General features: G+C 39.2%; 1 protein-coding gene across 6 annotated transcripts in view; it reads right to left on the bottom strand.

The window, feature by feature from the left end:
* Window positions 1-17162, bottom strand: part of BCL2L13 (BCL2 like 13) — a 78628-nt gene that overhangs the window by 23330 nt on the left and 38136 nt on the right. The window contains exons 4-5 of one of the 6 annotated variants that reach the window (XM_043966017.1): window positions 14309-14465; window positions 9853-9922 (exon numbers count right to left, since the gene is read on the bottom strand). The exons of 2 other annotated variants lie outside the window; for them this stretch is intronic. In XM_043966017.1, the coding sequence (XP_043821952.1) occupies window positions 9853-9922; window positions 14309-14465 (227 nt within the window). Of the gene's footprint in view, window positions 1-9852; window positions 9923-14308; window positions 14466-17162 lie in introns of those variants that run through there. 3 more of the 6 variants (XM_043966021.1, XM_043966019.1, XM_043966022.1) reach the window with 3 other exon arrangements.

The following is a 17162-nucleotide window of genomic DNA, read 5'->3' as shown; positions in this document are numbered from 1 at the left end:
TGTCTCTGTCAGGGCACCTTTCAGCTTCAACTAGGCTGGACTGCCAGGCCTTTGAAAGGCTTGGTCATAACCTAAGGAACTTGTATAAAAAGGAAGAGCTATGTCAAAATCAGAGAAACCAAGGGTCTGGAAGCAGAAAATAGAAGAATCATACAGAGCTGAGCCAGAAAGAACTGGTGGTCTAAAGGCAAGCAGCCAAAGGAGAAAAGAGAAGGCTGGACTTAGCTGTTGCCAAATGGGAGATGCAAAGGAAATGAAGGTCCTACAGGCATCTCACAGTGTTATGGGCCTAACACCCCAGAAGTCCTCTGGGGTAAATCAAAGAACCTTCTCCTTGAGAAACTAAACCAAAGGACAGAGACACCCAAAGAGATAAGTGGAACCTGATCAGGACTGAGCTAGCTCCAGGACCACCACCCTTCATTCCAGTCTCCCCCACCCTGGGGAGATAAGATTAAGTGTGGCTGCTGCCTTTGTGGCCTGAGGAGGATAGAGATGCCTTGAGAGATCCCCAGGCACCACCACTAGGGGATGGTCCTCCCCCAATAAGGGAACCTTCCACAGTCAGGTGATCACCCCCACCAGTCCTTTATAAAAGTATCTGCCTGTCTCCTGCTCGAGGATGTGTGGGATAGGTGGACTTGAGTCAGTTCAGATTCTGAGGATGGGGTCTGGAAAGTACCCAGCCCCCAGTCCCTGTTACTGTTAGATTATTCTGTTCATGTTTTATTCCATTGCTAAAAACAGAAATCATGTATTTTGCTTTGCTGAACTTGATGGACCCTGATACCTCCCCACCCCAGCCTACATTCCAAACCCCCAGTCCTTGTTATGGGTTAGTTATGCTGTTGCTACAACACACCTCATACCCGCCCCTTGTTCTATGACCAAGCAGGAAAAGCTGTCTCCTGCTAGTGCAGACCCCCATCCAGATACTTGTATTCCTAAGCCCTAGCTCCCAGTACTAGCTCCTGGTACCATCAATCCCTTCTTCCCCCTTGCCCCTCCCTCCTTACACTGGTGGAGTGGTTTCACCCTTTCTCCCTTCTGTGGTTTCACCTTTTCCCCCTCCCCTTCTCCCTCACTCTTAGAACATGCATCCATACCATGATCACAAGCTGAACATGCATACTGGATGAGACAGGATTGGATGTTAGATTGTGAGCTCACTCTGTGCACAAGGCGACCCCCCCCCACCTCAAAACTTCCATAAAAACCCAACTCATGAGCCCATTAGCACACTCCTCATCCCTTGCACGGGGTCACCCATTCTCATGAGAATGTAATAAATCTGCCTCTGCTTGGCTTGGTGGTCTCCTCAAATTATTTGGGTAAACTGAGGCAATTTTATCCCAAACAACGAGATAGGTATCTCAGAGCCATGCCTCTGTGCCATGCCATCTCCCCATGAGAAGAAGTTCAAGGATTTCTCTCTTGGTTTCCTTTCCTAGTGCCTAAATAAACTATTGTTTTATTCTAATTGGATTTGTGTGCAAGAGGGTATAATTCTTTGAAGAGGAATCCCTAAGGACCCCCTATCCCTATCCCAAATCCCTATCTCAAACCCAAACCCCCTTCCTCATACCTCCAATTTCCCCCATAACAAGAGCAAAAGATTCAGGCTGAGGCCATCATACTCAGCTATTCAAGGATGAAGGAAGTTCCAAGAAAAAGTTGTTTTTTCCCCAACTTCCCTTTCTGGTGCCTGTCTATCTATAGACACACTCTATCATAATCTGCTGCTTATTAACCAAACATTTCCAACAACCTGAATCTTGCCTCAACCACAAACTGGCCAGAGATACATAAAAATGTAAATCAAAGCAGAGAGCCAAACTTGAGAGTAAATGTTAGGAATTTTCCTAGCACAGCTTGGAGCAACTGTGAATCATAAAAAAATGTAAATTTTTAGTTGCATACAAGAAAATGGATGGATGTTCAGAAGAAAGCATAGACAAGCAGGGCAGTTCTGAAAATGATTTATGTATTATATGTGTGTGTTAACAAGCAGTATGAGATGAAGGTTCATCATTTAGAATCAATTTTTGTCTTACCTTGTACATATGGAACGGCTCTTTTTTGGTGTTAGTTCAGAAAAAAATTATTTTCATTTATTTTATTTTAATAAAGAGTTAGAAAAGAGATGATTTTAGAGAATTCTGAGGTGTATGAATTGATGCAGAAGTAAAACCAGGAGAACAATGTATACAATAACATCAACTCTGTAAAGAAAAACAACTTTCAAAAAAAAAAAACAACTTTCAGAAGAGGACCCATAATGAAGAATGTTATTTGCCTTCTAACCTAGAGAGATGCAGAAACATACAGTTTAAGGCCTGACCACAGCATGAAGGAGGAGGAGGAGGGGAACACGGAAGCATTTATAAAAATACACAGAAGAGAACAGACATTCATAAGGAAATAAACAAGCAGGATAGCCTTGAAATTAATATGTTTGAGAGAAAAGACCATATTTGGACTCTTCTCAGAGCCCTAAAGGCAGAGAGTGAGTCTGGTTTCAGACCCTACAGCTTTGTGGCCCAAACCTCCCAGTAGGGGGCCACCCAGCACACGAGGCTCTGAGAAGCTGAGGCTCCTGGGCTTTAGGCCAAGCAGGGCCTGAAGAAGGGCCTGGGTTTTGTGGGAGTCGGGCTAGGTTGAAAGTTCACCTTGAGGTGCCTGACGTGATCCCCACATGACTCAGAGCTCAAGCCCTGACTTGAGTTTTGTTTTGAAAGGTTATGTTTACACAAGCACTGTTTAGTGGGGAATGGGGACATTCTTACTCCAGCATAGGGTTGGGGCCTAAGGCCGCAATCTGATTGATCAGTAAACGGAACAATCTGATTGGTCAAACCCCAAGACAGGTTTTCTTTCTTGAAGAGTTATGTACATTAATACTGTATTGTTCTGAGGGGGAGCCACATTCTAGCCCAGAATAGCTTAAGGCCTGGTATTGTAGTTTGTAAAATCTGATTGGTTGTTATTGTTATGCTGTATGTTGATGGGGGGGGGGTGGAAGTATGTAAATGAGGGGTATTGAAATGCCTTAATGTGATTGGTCGGAGGGGACCCCTTGAGGGGTATAAATAGAGGTGAGAGACCTCACATCAGTGCTCTCCTGCACACTCAAAAGAGTGCCCATCTTCATGAAGATGAATAAAACTTTCACTCACCAACTGCTGCCTGCTTGGAATTTTTGAACAGTGACCTACTAGCAACACTAGGGCTGCTAACACTAGAGCTGTGCAACACTATGAATGGTTAGCTGTGTTTCTAACATGTCCAATTTATTATATGTACATTTTATAAAAATCAAGCTATGTGGAAGAGAGTCATGATTTCATATACAACCCTTTTTTACATTCTATTTTGTAAATGGAAATGCTCATTTTGGGGAGGTTGTTTCTTAAGTTCAGAAAAAAACCTAATAATAATGAAACTGTCTTTGAGACTTAACTGGTCCAGGGGATTATTGGTGGTTGTTGTTCTTTAATTATTTCAATCGTGTCTGACTCTTTGTGACCCTGTTTGGAATTTTCTTGACAAAGATACTGGAGTGATTCGCCATTTCCTTCTCCAGTTCATTTTACAGATGAGGAAATTGAGGCAAACAGGGTTAAGTGACTTGCCAAAGTCACACAGCTAGGAAGTGTCAGAAACCAAATTTGAACTCAGGAAGATGATTCTTCCCAACTTTAGGCCCGGTGCTCTATTCACTGTGCTACTACCTAGCCGTCCCAGGTTCTTGGTTACCTAAGGATAAAAGCCAGAGTTCTTGGAAAACTTGAAGTCAAGAAAATTGTACACAACCAAATCTTATCTTTGCTAAATGTCCTTTCCATGCTATTAAGTAAACAACTTTTAGATGCTCTACCAATGTAGCCAGAATCATCAGACTGTCCTGAGTTAAGCCAAGCCCAGAAGAGAAAGCTACTGCAATAGTTCAAGCAAGATGTGCCTGAACTAGGGTGAAGGCAATGTGAGTAGAGAAGAGTAGAAATACAAGAAATGTTTTGGAGATAGAAACAAGGTTTGGCAACTGATTAAATACATGGAGGGTGTTTGAGTGAGTTCAGGATACCCTCAATATTAACAAAGTTCAGAAGAGAGGTGGCTTTAGAGGGAAACATAATGAGTTGTGTTGCAAAGCACAACCCCTCACTGCCCCTCCTGAGTGAAAATTTAAGGAAGCCAAGAGAGACATTACTCTCTACCCACTGCTCTCTAGAACTCAGAGCAAAAGAAAGGCACCTAGCACAACAATACAGTGACAAAGCACAGGGTTTTCCCAGTGTAATCTGCATTTATTGCCACAGTTTTCTCAGGTTACAAACTTGCTGAGGAGCTGACACCTCACACAAAAGGGAAGAGGATAGAAGAGGATTGAGTCGTTATGTGTTGATCAACTGTGATAGACTAGATTCTTCTCACCAGTACAACGGTTCCAAAGGACTCATGAAGGGCTCTCCAAATCCAGGGGAAAAAAAAAAGAACTGTGGAATATGGATGCTGATTGAACCATACTATTTCTTTTGTTTTTGGTGCTGTTGCTTTTCTTTTTTTTTTGAGGTTTTTCCTTATTGCTCTGATTCTTCTCTTATTACATGACTAATGCAGAAATATGTTTAATATTATTTACCTATATCAGATTACCTGCTGTCATGGGGAGGGAGGGAGAAAAATTTGAAATTGGGAATCTTATATAAACAAATGTTGAAAACATTCTCTACATGTAACTGGAAAATAATAAAATACTTTTATTAAAAAAAAAAGAAGAGGGTTGAGTGGGAGAGTATTAGAGTGATGTACACATGTACTTCACTGGCTTTCTCATGGGGTGGGTGGACCCATCTTCTCACTCCTGTATTGCCTGGTTGTACACCCTCTTCTATCAACCCAATAATCTGGGGGGGGGGTGTTGCACAGTCGCATTTTGAAGATCATTAAAACAGAGAAAATTCAGAGTTGTGGATTGCAGCAGAAACTGTTGGTGAGAAAGACATTGTGAGAACCAGGGCACCACCCCCTGATGAGAAGCATGTGACTAGTGTCCCAGAAGTTGCCTCTATTCATAGAACTGCTTGTAAATCATGTCAATCAATGCTACCAGCCAATTAGCTTGGGGCTGTGTTTGGGGACCGCCCCTCTTCCGTTCCCACAGGAAGCTTCCACTCAAATGAAGGGGGAAACTTTTTTTTTTTGGTTTGGAAAGGAGCTGGTGGTGGCAGAAAAAGGAGGAAGGTAGCCAGGTTTCCTAACCTGCAGAAATTCACTCTCTTGGATAGCTAGGGGAAGGTGGCTTTCTCTCTCTCTCTTTGCAAACTCCTAATATACTTTAATAAATGCTTAAAAGCCTAAACTGTTGCTGAATTTAAAAGTAAACCGTAGCTAATTCTCCCCCCACACTGGGGGGGGGGGGGAGGGGGGGGCAGATAAGTACATACACATTCGATTTTTAAACTTCACAAGGAAAAAGCAGAGAGCTACAGCAGTGTAACAAAAGGGGGTAGAAATCAATAGTTGAGGTCCCTCCCAAGAAGGAATGACCAGAAAAGATAAATACAAGTTGGCTAGACTAGTCAAAGAACAAGATTATCAGGAAGAGAGTACTGTGGAAATTTATTTTGATTTGGGGACCCTACCTTTGGGCTGAGATTAGAAAGCCTTGAGCCCTCAAGGTTTTTTCTGTATGAGGGGCTGGTGCCCCTCCCCCTCCACTTCAGCCGAGCTAAAAAGCCCCGTGGACTGAGACGCCAGGTCAGATGGCTGGGGGAAAAAGCCCCCATCTCCCTCTACCCTTGGCGGATCTATCCAAGAGATCCTGGGCTTGTCCAGGCTGGCCTCTGGAGTAGCCCCTGCAGAGGTCCCTGGGCCCTGGGTGTGGTATGCACGGGATGCTGGAGCGTCCCCCCAGCCTCAGCCCTGGTGCAGCTGGCAGATTAGCTTGGGAGAGGGGGGGCGCGCGGCACAGGGAGCCCTGAGGTTTGAGTGGAGAGAAGGAAGATATATAAAAGGGGGACACCGAAGATTAAGGAGGGACTCCAGAGACCAGAGACACTGAAAGGAGGCTGGAAGATTAAGAGAACAGAAGGATACTGGAGCACTAGGAGAACAGAAGGAGAGATCAGTGAGAGAGAAACACGGGTTCAGTGGTGGCAATACGAAGAGGAAAGTTAGACCCAGGGGGATCACAAAGTGAAAGGGGTTTAGAGAGAAGAAAGGAGCTGAGCAGTGAAAGTGGAACATACCCTAAGGCAAGAGGTGGCAAGGGCCCTTATTGTATTAAAAGCAGACAGGTTGTATAATTTGCATTTCTTAACCCTTATCTCTCTCTTTTTTTTTAACCCTTATCTCTTACATTTATTTTTATAAATAACTCTGCTTTGATTATTTAGTTAAGAGGCTTCTTAATCTTTTGCTTATCAATTTTGGAAGTGGAGCAGTGTGGTAGAACTTTATAACCGGCCAATATTAAATTAATAGCAGTCAGATAACCAAACAGTCAACAGTCCCCAGATTAGTCCCCCAGTCAGATTAGTCCCCCCAAATTAGGCCAGCAAGTTAACAAAATATTTCTATAGTACAAAAAGAATGTTTGAAAGCCCATGATATCAATACCTAAATTTTTGCTCACTGATTTATCTAAAAACAGATTCAATATAATACAAGTCAATTAAATTTTAATATTTCAAGGGTCCGTGGTTTCATCGATGTGACTACTCCAACCATTCACAGAGCTCTCCACTTCTCCATGACTTAGCAGAAAACTCATCAACCTGTGGTCAACCTGGTGATGAAACTCCTTCAACTTACTGATAGAATAGACCAAATCTGTTGTATGTGATATACCTGAAACATCTCTAGTTTGATAATACCTATCAAACTTGCACTTGTAGAATGTGGAATCAGCTCTAAACCATGAAGAGGTGGCAGCAATAGTAGAGAACTTTGGCAGAATGAATCTTATACCTTTATAATTGCAAAAAGTTGGGGGCAGCTAGGTGGTGCAGTGGATAAAACATTGGCCCTGGATTCAGGAGGACCTGAGTTCAAATCTGGCCTCAGACACTTGACACTTACTAGCTGTGTGACCCTCGGCAAGTCACTTAACCCTCACTGCCCCAGGGGAAAAAAAAAGATAGGTATAATTACAAAAAGTTATAAAATCTGTCCCAAACATTAACATGAGATAGTATTTTCCTTATTCAATGGAACTCAATGGAAACAAATGCAGGCATATTACAGAATCCATTTATATACAATATATATGGAAAAAACATTACTAATGCTAGTGTTGGGGAGACTAAAACATCCTTATCTGGCTTATAATATGAAGACTTATACAACAGTAGAAAAGCAGTTAAAACACCGCTGGATTTGGAATAAGAAGACCTAGGTTTCAGTCCCAACTCTACACATATTAGCTGTTGTGACCCTGGGCAAGACATTTAATACCTTTTGGAGCTGAAACTCAGCTTTTTTATCCGTAAAATGGGGATAATAATACTTGCACTATCTATCACACAGGAAGAGTCAAATAAGATATATACATAAAATGCCTTATAATCTTAATATACTACATAAGTGTAAATTATTTTTTGGTCTGGATCTGTGATTTTATTGGTGGAGGAAATTTAAAAAAAATTTTTTTAATTTTTTTTTAATTTCCTCAGTGAGGAAACTCCCTCTATCAAACAATTCTTCTAAAGTTCCCTAGGGCACCAAGAGGTTAAGTGCTTAGCAAAGGATCAGAAAGTTGGGACAGGCACACCTTGTTTTATTGTACTCTGCAAATAGTGAATTTTTTACAAATTGAAGATTTGTAGAAACCCTGTGTCAAGCAAGTCTTATCACTGTCATTTTTCCAACAGTATGTGCTCATATTGTGTCTCTGTGTCACATTTTAGTAATTCTCAAAATATTTCAAACTTTTTCATTATTATTATATCTGTTATGGTGACCACCGATCTTTGATTTTACAACTGTAATAGTTTTGGGGCACCATAAGCCACATCTATATAAGACAATGAACTTGATCTATAAATGTTATGTGTTCTGACTGCTCCAGTGACCTGTCATTCTTCCCCTTTTCCCTCTCTCTCCCTCTCCTTGGACCTCCTGATACCCTGAGACACAATATTGAAATTAGGCCAGTGTACTCTAAAATGACCTCTAAGTGGGGCAGCTAGGTGGAACAGTGTATAGAGCACCGGCCCTGGAGTCAGGAGTACCTGAGTTCAAATCTGGCCTCAGACACTTAACACTTACTAGCTGTGTGACCCAGGGCAAGTCACTTTAACCCCAATTGCCTCATAAAAAAAAAAAAAAAGACCTCTAAGTGTTCAATTCAAGTAAAATGAAAAGTCAATTGATAAGACAAACTTCATTGTCTTATTTTAAGAAACTGCCACAGCCACCCACACCTTCAGCAACCACCACCCTGATAAATCAGCAGCCATCAACATGAAGGCAAGACCGACTTGTTGAAGGCTAAGATGATGGTTAGCATGTTTAACAATAAATATTTTTTTAATTAAAGTATGTACATTAGTGGGGTTTTTTTTAAAGACATACTATTGCACACTTAATAGATTACAGTGCAGTATAAACATAACTGGGAAACCAAAAGCTGTGTGACTTGGTTTGTTGTTGTAGTCTGGAACTGAAACCACAAATCTCTAAGGTATGTGGGTATGCCAGAGGCAAGACAGAGACCCGGGTCTTCTGACTCTGAAGTTAGTTCTCTAGTCACTACCTTCCTTCCCCTCCAAACACCCCAATTTTCTGGTCATTATCTTAGGAAAACAGAGAAAAATTGAGACTATGCTATGCATGCTCACTCTCAAGTGTTAATTAGTACTATATAAATGTAAAACATTACTACTCAGGGCACATAATTTAACCAAAAGCAAAAAAAAAATCTGTGGTACAGAAGGATTTTTAAAAAGATGTTTTACTGCTCTTGGACTAAATCCATATAACAAGAACCATAAACTATATGTTACTGCCCATTATACTACAGTCATTTTTCCTTATATAGCATGGCAACTTTATCAAACAAACCTTCAAAGCTCTCCTTTCTTTTGTATCCTCCCTTCACTCAGGTTCCCACTCTTTGGGTATCTGTGAGCAATCATCATTAGCAACTGCCCTCTCTGGCTCATCTCTGTGGCAATTATCATGCTATCCTTTTTCTTCGACCAGCCTTTTGAAATTCAGCCATACTGAATCACATGTCATCATGTTCTCTGTGCCTTAGGTATCCATGATAATAATGAACAATTAACAATAAATTAGTGTGCAATGATAGTAAAGAAGAAGGCTATCTATTTACTAAGGCCTGATTTCCCTGGCTAGGTAATATGTGAGTGAGTGTAATTTTTGGGAAAAATGTCCTCTATTTAATCTAAGTGAGTGAAGGCAGTCGTGGAATTTTGGGGGCAATCATGAGAGGAGAACAGCAACATATGTAAACCGTTTATTAACAACAGATGGGGGGCGCAGCTAGGTGGTGCAGTGGATAGAGCACCGGCCCTGGAGTCAGGAGTACCTGAGTTCAAATCTGGCCTCAGACACTTAACACTTACTAGCTGTGTGACCCTGGGCAAGTCACTTAACCCCAATTGCTTCACTAAAAAAAAAAAATAAGAACAGATGGGGGCCTTACAGTAGCAACCTCAAAAAAAAAAATCACACCTTGTACACAGCTACCTGAACAAAGGACCAGCCATGATTTTTCTATGGGTACTAAGCAATAAAAGATCTATAACTGATTGGGAACTCTACCACTACACCTTAATATCAACATGTTAAAAATACTTTAAACACACATGATAATTTGGATGGTACCTTATTCCAGCCGCTGGCAAGAGCTGCAGTGTCCAGTGTACATTCCCGAAATGCCTGATAGCTCACTGGCCTGTAGAAATTTTGAGTCAAAGAAGGAAAACTCTAAATGTTCAGATGACTATACAAATACAAACACATATGAAACATGATACACCCTCTCTACCATTAAGTAATAGCTAGTCATTCTATTAGGGCCCTAAAGGGGGGGTGGGTGGGAATCAAACCCATAATCAAAGAAAAGTATGACTGCAAACAGCTTCCATTCTTCTTCAAACATTTACTTTAGGTTAATGGAAAATATTTTTAGGTAATCAAATTTCTGGAAGAAGGGCTATATGTTCAGCTAAATTTGTACTTTTTAAAGTATTTTTTAGGTTTTCAGAAATTAACTTAATATTCCCTGTGTATCACAATCTGGCTCATTATAGGACCAAAGAATAATGGGATAAAGGAAGGAAAAAAAAGGGTTTCATTCAGGACAGTTCTAAAAACCAACCACAATATAAATGTTTCATAAACTAAGAGACACGACACCTGGTAAGACTTTTTATGTTTAAAGGAACACATGATATTTATAAATCAAAATCTCAAAATACTAATTCCTCAAAGTCTGGAAAGAAGTTTTTTCTTATTATTTCTATAAGAATTAGAGTACTAGACCTACCAGAAATTCAAATAATTGGGTGGCAATAAGAGACGATAAATTAGGTCACTTAATAATTTACTCTAAGTTCTAAATTCTGTGCCTTGGTTTCCTTATCTACTTGGTACCGGATTAACATATGGGAACAGCAATTCATTTCATGAAAACAATTTTTTAATTGGCAGGGTTTGAACTTAAATGATAAAAGTACTCATATTTTTTAGGACTTCAACCTCTTCTTAAAATGTCTCTCTTATCCATTAATGGTAGCATAAGGCAACTCAGTATGGTAGAAAGCAGAGTAAACTGGGAGTCAGGAGACCTCGGTCATAGTTTCCAGCTCTGACCATCACTAGTTAGAGTTATGTGACCTTGAATAAGTCACTGAACTTCTCTGGGCTTCAATCCCTTCATCTAGGGACTCAATGATCTCTAAATACCTTTTCTGCTCTAATATTCTGATTCTGAATCATCAAATTTATGCTATTGAAAAAAGAAAATGGAGTCAGAAGAGAGGGGTTCAGTTTTATAAAACTTCCATCCTCAGTGATAGCATCCTCTTACTAGCTCTTACTCAGTTAATTTATGGGTAAAAGGAAGTGACAGAAAAGTACAGATGAGTCTTCTCAAAGAACATAATTTAACCTATAGCAAAATAGAATCTGTAGAACAGAAGGATTTGGTACATCCTCTGAAAAAGTTTGGTAAAGGAGCATTTAGTCGAATAAAAAGATTTCCGAACACTTTTTAAAAAGTAGTTTTGTACAGTGTTAGGTATAAATCTAAAAATTCCATATAACACAGACAACTGACTAGGATATCTAAAAATATGTGCAACTTTTTTTTTGGTGAAGTAATTGGGGTTAAGTGACTTGCCCAAGGTCACACAGCTAGTAAGTGTTAAGTGTCTGAGGCCAGATTTGAACTCAGGTACTCCTGACTCCAGGGCCGGTGCTCTATCCACTGTACCACCTAGCTGCCCCATGTGTAACTTTTCAAATCACATAAACAAAAATTATCGTTACCTACACATGGATTTACAGATTTGTAAAAAATATTTCTAATTCCAGAAAAGAAACTAGTCATCTAAATATATAGAAAACATTTTTTCCTGGCTTATATTGTAATTTAATTTAGTTTTATTTAAATAAATGCAACTGTTCTCAGACAAACTTTAGCAATCATCACGTTTGGTTAGGATTCAGATGGAAAACTTAACAATCCAGGTGCTTCAGAAACCCAGCAAATATCCTTCACAAATTAATACTGAAGCAATATTAAAACAATAGCAAAGGGAACTGTGCTTCCAAGTAATCCACTCTTTAAAGAAGACCATAATGCCACATTCCTAAAAATAAACTAATTAAGAGGTTACCGCAGAACTTTTTAGTGGACACTCTGGTGACATTTCAACTGAACTACTTATAGAATACATTCTGCTTCTACCTAAAATTCGCTCTGAAGCTCAACTTGGGGTTTTCAATCCCTTCACTTCCTTTGCTGGACTCTTTTGTACCTAGTGATCCTTATATAGGGTTTGTCTATGAGGCTAAAGTACTTGAAGATCTTTCAGGATGAGCATATATTTTGCTAATTACACCTTCACATAATATGGACATTTGGAAGATGACAGCTGTTTGAAACATTCAAAGGAAACCTAATGCATAGCCAAGCCAAAATTCACCCATCATCCCTAAACAAAACTGCTGAGGCTTTTCTGCAAAATCCAGAATTTGTTTCTCAGCCTAACTTAAAATGGTTCTGAAGATGAGGTAACACATTCAACTTCAAAACAACATAGTTGGAAATATAGATGTGTTTTTTATGTTATGACTTGCCAAAATATTATAATACAAATGTAATTAGCTTCTAAAGTGATCATGGTCAGAAAACAGTCATGACTCTTCTATAGAAGAGGTGGTGAAAAAGGAAACAATGTTCAGAAATCAATCTAGTTTGGTTTTATTTAGACTTGGTTCTGAATGAACTATTAAAAAAATTCCAGTAAACACAAATAATAAACAAACTCTTAAGAAACCTTATTTCCAGGGGTGGCTAGGTGGCGCAGTGGATAAAGCACCGGCCCTGGATTCAGGATTACCTGAGTTCAAATCCGGCCTCAGACACTTGACACTTACTAGCTGTGTGACCCTGGGCAAGTCACTTAACCCCCATTGCCCCACCAAAAAGAAACCTTATTTCCCCATCCCTATTAAATGCAAGTTAGTTATACATAAGAAACTATTACCAAATCTCATCAATTCAAACACATCTTTCAAAGGTGGAAAAAAGAAATCACATTAATTAAGAAATGTGAATCGGAGCAGCTAGGTGGTGCAGTGGATAGAGCACTGGCCCTGGAGTCAGGAGGACCTGAGTTCAAATCCAGCCTCAGACACTTAACACTTACTAGCTGTGTGACCCTGGGCAAGTCACTTAACCCCAATTGCCTCACTTAAAAAAAAATCTTTCTTTGGGGAGCTCAATGCAAGTTAAAAATTATTATGTAAGGGACAACTAGGTGGCACAGTAGATAGAGCACCGGCCCTGGAGTCGGAAGGACTTGAGTTCAAATCTGGCCTCAGACACTTGACACTTACTAGCTGTGTGACCCTGAGCAAGTCATTTAATTCCAACTGTCTCACCAAAAAATAAATAAATAAGTAAATGAGAAATAAACAAAAAATTTTAATTATTACATAATTCTTGCTCCTAACGTATCAGTGGGAACTGAAAGACATGGAAACTCAAGGCCACAAAGTTAAAGCTCTAAATAATCTCTATCTTTTGTTTTTCACCTATTCCTCTATTTTGTGATTCTACATTCAAATGTCTTTTTTCCCCAACTTCCATACTTATTTGTACCTCAAGTTCCTTCTACAGAGTAAGATTCAAAGAAATTCAAACTGGGTTTTCAGCACTTCTATAGTACAGAATGATACATCAAATTCTGACTGACTCAAATCTAGTATTATCCATGAGAAATTTGGAAGCTCATGCATATTCAATTGATCAGAAGGCAGAGAAATGAATTAAGTTTACCTATAACACCAACAGCATTTAAGAAATAATAGAGAGTAAACTTTGTCCACTTGAATTCAAGAACTTTCTACCACACTGACCATCTGAATTGTGGTTCTTGAAACAGAACTTGTATTCTGTAAACTAGTATTCTTATCTATCAGCATTTCAAATTCATGTCACTTTCCTCATAACCTACCAGTAAGTAATTAAGAGAAAAGTTTATTTAAATAAATATTTATAGCAAATAATTTGGATATATTTAATATACCTTCACTATTACTTCCTATTTGCCTCTGGTCTTAAAAGCCAGAAAAATGAGAGCAAAAATTCCCATTAAAAAATGTGAAAGCAGTTCCATGGGCAGATGTACAATTCCAAGTTTAGCAACACCTGGGAGCCCTAAAATAAGAGATAATATTGATCCGATGTCATGATGCGATATCCAAACTATAGTATTTAGGTATGTGACTGTGCAGTAGTAGGAACAGGAGATCAAGACAATTAAATAAGTCATTCCTTAATACCCAGGAAATGCATTTGTTGTTATTGACACAAATAAATAAGAAGGTGCCATCACCATGCTATGTTTATCTGAAACAATGCCTGCCATCTGAACACAAAGGGTATATATTCTATCTGGGGAAGTTGTTTTGGTTTCTTTTAAGTGTTAAGGATGAGAAAATAAACGATACAGGTTTCCATAAAAGCAAAGCCTCAGTCCATCCATTCTTAGGAGAAGGATGAGAACACTGAGGGGAAGCACACTCTGACTTGGCAATGGTGACTCACTGGCTGAGCAGAGTCTGCAATGCTTCGTGCATGCGTTCTTTCAGTTCCAGTGACACCTTCTGTCCAAGATGGGCCAAGCAGTCTTCTATTGAGCTCTCTGGGTTAACAGGGCTGAATACTGGAGACGTGTGGCAGTCAAAGCCTGTGCTGGTGAAAGCTGAAGAATCAGATCAAAAGAAAAATCCAACTTAAATGACATCTAAAGGTACATATATTATGCAAGTCCACTCCCAAGAATTTATTAGGTGTGGCAAAATAAGAAAAAAAAACAGTTAACATTGTGGTTGTTCAAGATATATGGAATGATAAAGACACTTGATGAGACTTGAACAGCTTAGCTATTAATTATCAGAGAGAGGTCAGTAATCTTCGTTTTAGAAGACTAAACAAGAAGGATATACCGCTTTAAGTCTGGAAGAGACAAGGATGGTTTTGTTTTACAGTTAACTCCTGGTTCAATCATACCTTATCCTCTGTTTGTTATATTTTTCTAACTAATTTTAGGCCTGATCCTGCATGGTCATAGGAGATGGAAGGAGACTGAGCATCCTGGGAATCCCTGCTCCAGGACTCAGGTCTCAGGTAAGTCACTGATCTTCTCTGAGCCCAGCTCTTCATGTGTAAAATAGAAATCATAATTGTGTTCCCTATTTCAGAGGGCTGGTTCTGAAAAAAAAAATACTTTGTAATCTGAAAGTGCTGCATAAGTAGGAGTCATCACCATCATCATTTACTATATGTACAACAGCAAAGCAAATCAAAAACAACACCACCACCCAGGTAAACTGGACTCCTGATTAAGGACTGATTCAGTTAGTGGATTATCTACCTAGGTCTTTTGTTTTCTTCCTTCCACTGACTGCCTCTGAACTGTCTCACTGCTTACAAGAGTCACACTGAAGGCTGAAGGAGAAAGAGGTCTGGAAGTACCAAGTTTTAAAACCTGAATTCCAGCCAAACCTGTCCACTTTCTTTTTGCATGCCTTATGCCCAGACTGACCACATGACTGGAACCAGTTTCTTTAAAGGTTCAGATCTGATGCCACATCCTAAAAAAAGGCTTCCCCCCTAAGCCTACTCATTTTTAGAGATCTCTCCCTCCAAGTAATTTTTTTATTTCATATTTTTATTTATATTTATTTGCAGTTTATATTGTATGTTTTGTTATATATTTATTCATATTTGTGTTATATACACATATACATTATATATACATATATTATATGTATATATCATATATACATATATGTATATATACTTATCTGCCCACATTTTCACCTCCAAGTAGAAAGCTGGGCTTGTTTTTCACTTTTGTCTTTGTATACCCAGCACCCATAGTAGGTACTGAATAATTGTTTGTTAAATCAAATTAAATATTGAAAGTCTGTATTGATGAAATATAATATCCACCTCCAAAGAAATAACTGATATTGATGGAACAGACTGAAGCATACTATTTTTCAATTTCATTTTTTCTTTTAACCAAGTTTTCTTGTACAAAATGACAAATATGGTAACGTTTTACATAATCATACAAGTATAACCCATATCTGATTGTTTGTGGCCTAAGGGAGGGGGGAGAGGAAGGAGGGAAAGAGTGATAATAATTAGAACACAAAACTATAAATAAAAATGTTTATTACAAAAAATACATAGATTAAATGTCTGGGAAATCAAAGCTACAGTAATCTTTTAAATTTTTATTAATGATCCTTCCTAGCTATCATGGATAATTAGGAATTTAGATTTTCTTGTGTGAATTAAACATCTAAGAATAGACATGAGGTGCTAATTATAGATCAAACTACCAATGGCTGGAAAGAGAGCAGAACTAGCAATGGATGGGAGCTGTAAAGAAGCAAATTTCAGCTTCATACCAGAAAAAAATTTCCTAACAATTAGAGCAACAACAAAAGTGAAATGACTTGCCTCAAGAGATAATGCGTTGGGGGCAGCTAGGTGGCACAGTAGATAAAGCACCAGCCCTGGATTCAGGAGGACCAGAGTTCAAATCCGGTCTCAGACAATTGATACTTACTAGCTGTGTGACCCTGGGTAAGTCACTTAACCCTCATTGCCCTGCCCAAAAAAAACCAAAAAAAGAGATAATGCATGGGGGGGGGGGGCGGCAGCTAGGTGACGCATTGAATAAAGCACCGGCCCTGGATTCAGGAGGACCTGAGTTCAAATCCAGCCTCAGACACTTGATACTTACTAGCTGTGTGACCCTGGGCAAGTCACTTAACCCTCATTGCCCCACAAAAAAAAAAAAGAGAGAAAGAGATAATGGGTTCCCCTTCTTTGGAGGTCTTCTAGCAGAATCTAAAGAAGCAATCATTTGTTAGGTATGTTATATTGGGGATTCATTCATGTATAAGTTGGGTTAGATGGCCACCTCTCAAACTCTGTGATTTTATAATTATGATTAAGTGGTAATTTAATCCATGACCTACTACTATCAGAAAAATTTACTCATAGATCACTTAATATGATTAGGATTCTATTTCAAAAGGTATAAAAGGTATGATTCCACTTTTTTTATTTGTTCAATTTAACTTGTTTATTGGTTAGAAAAAGCCATGTGGGGGCAGCTAGGTGGCGCAGTGGATAGAGCACCGGCCCTGAAGTCAGGAGTACCTGAGTTCAAATCAGGCTTCAGACACTTAAAACTTACTAGCTGTGTGACTCTGGGCAAGTCACTTAACCCCAACTGCCTCACTAAAAAAAAAAAGAAAAAGAAAAAGCCATGTGGCTTGCCAAAACTACTATAAAGATGTACTTTCACTAAGGAATATCTTTTGAATGTTATATGCATTTTTTAATAAATTCAACCAGACAGAACTCTGTTCAATGA

The sequence above is a fragment of the Dromiciops gliroides genome, chromosome 5, assembly GCF_019393635.1.
Source record: "Dromiciops gliroides isolate mDroGli1 chromosome 5, mDroGli1.pri, whole genome shotgun sequence".
Lineage (NCBI taxonomy): Eukaryota > Metazoa > Chordata > Mammalia > Microbiotheria > Microbiotheriidae > Dromiciops > Dromiciops gliroides.
This window is presented reverse-complemented; position numbering and strand designations above follow the sequence as displayed.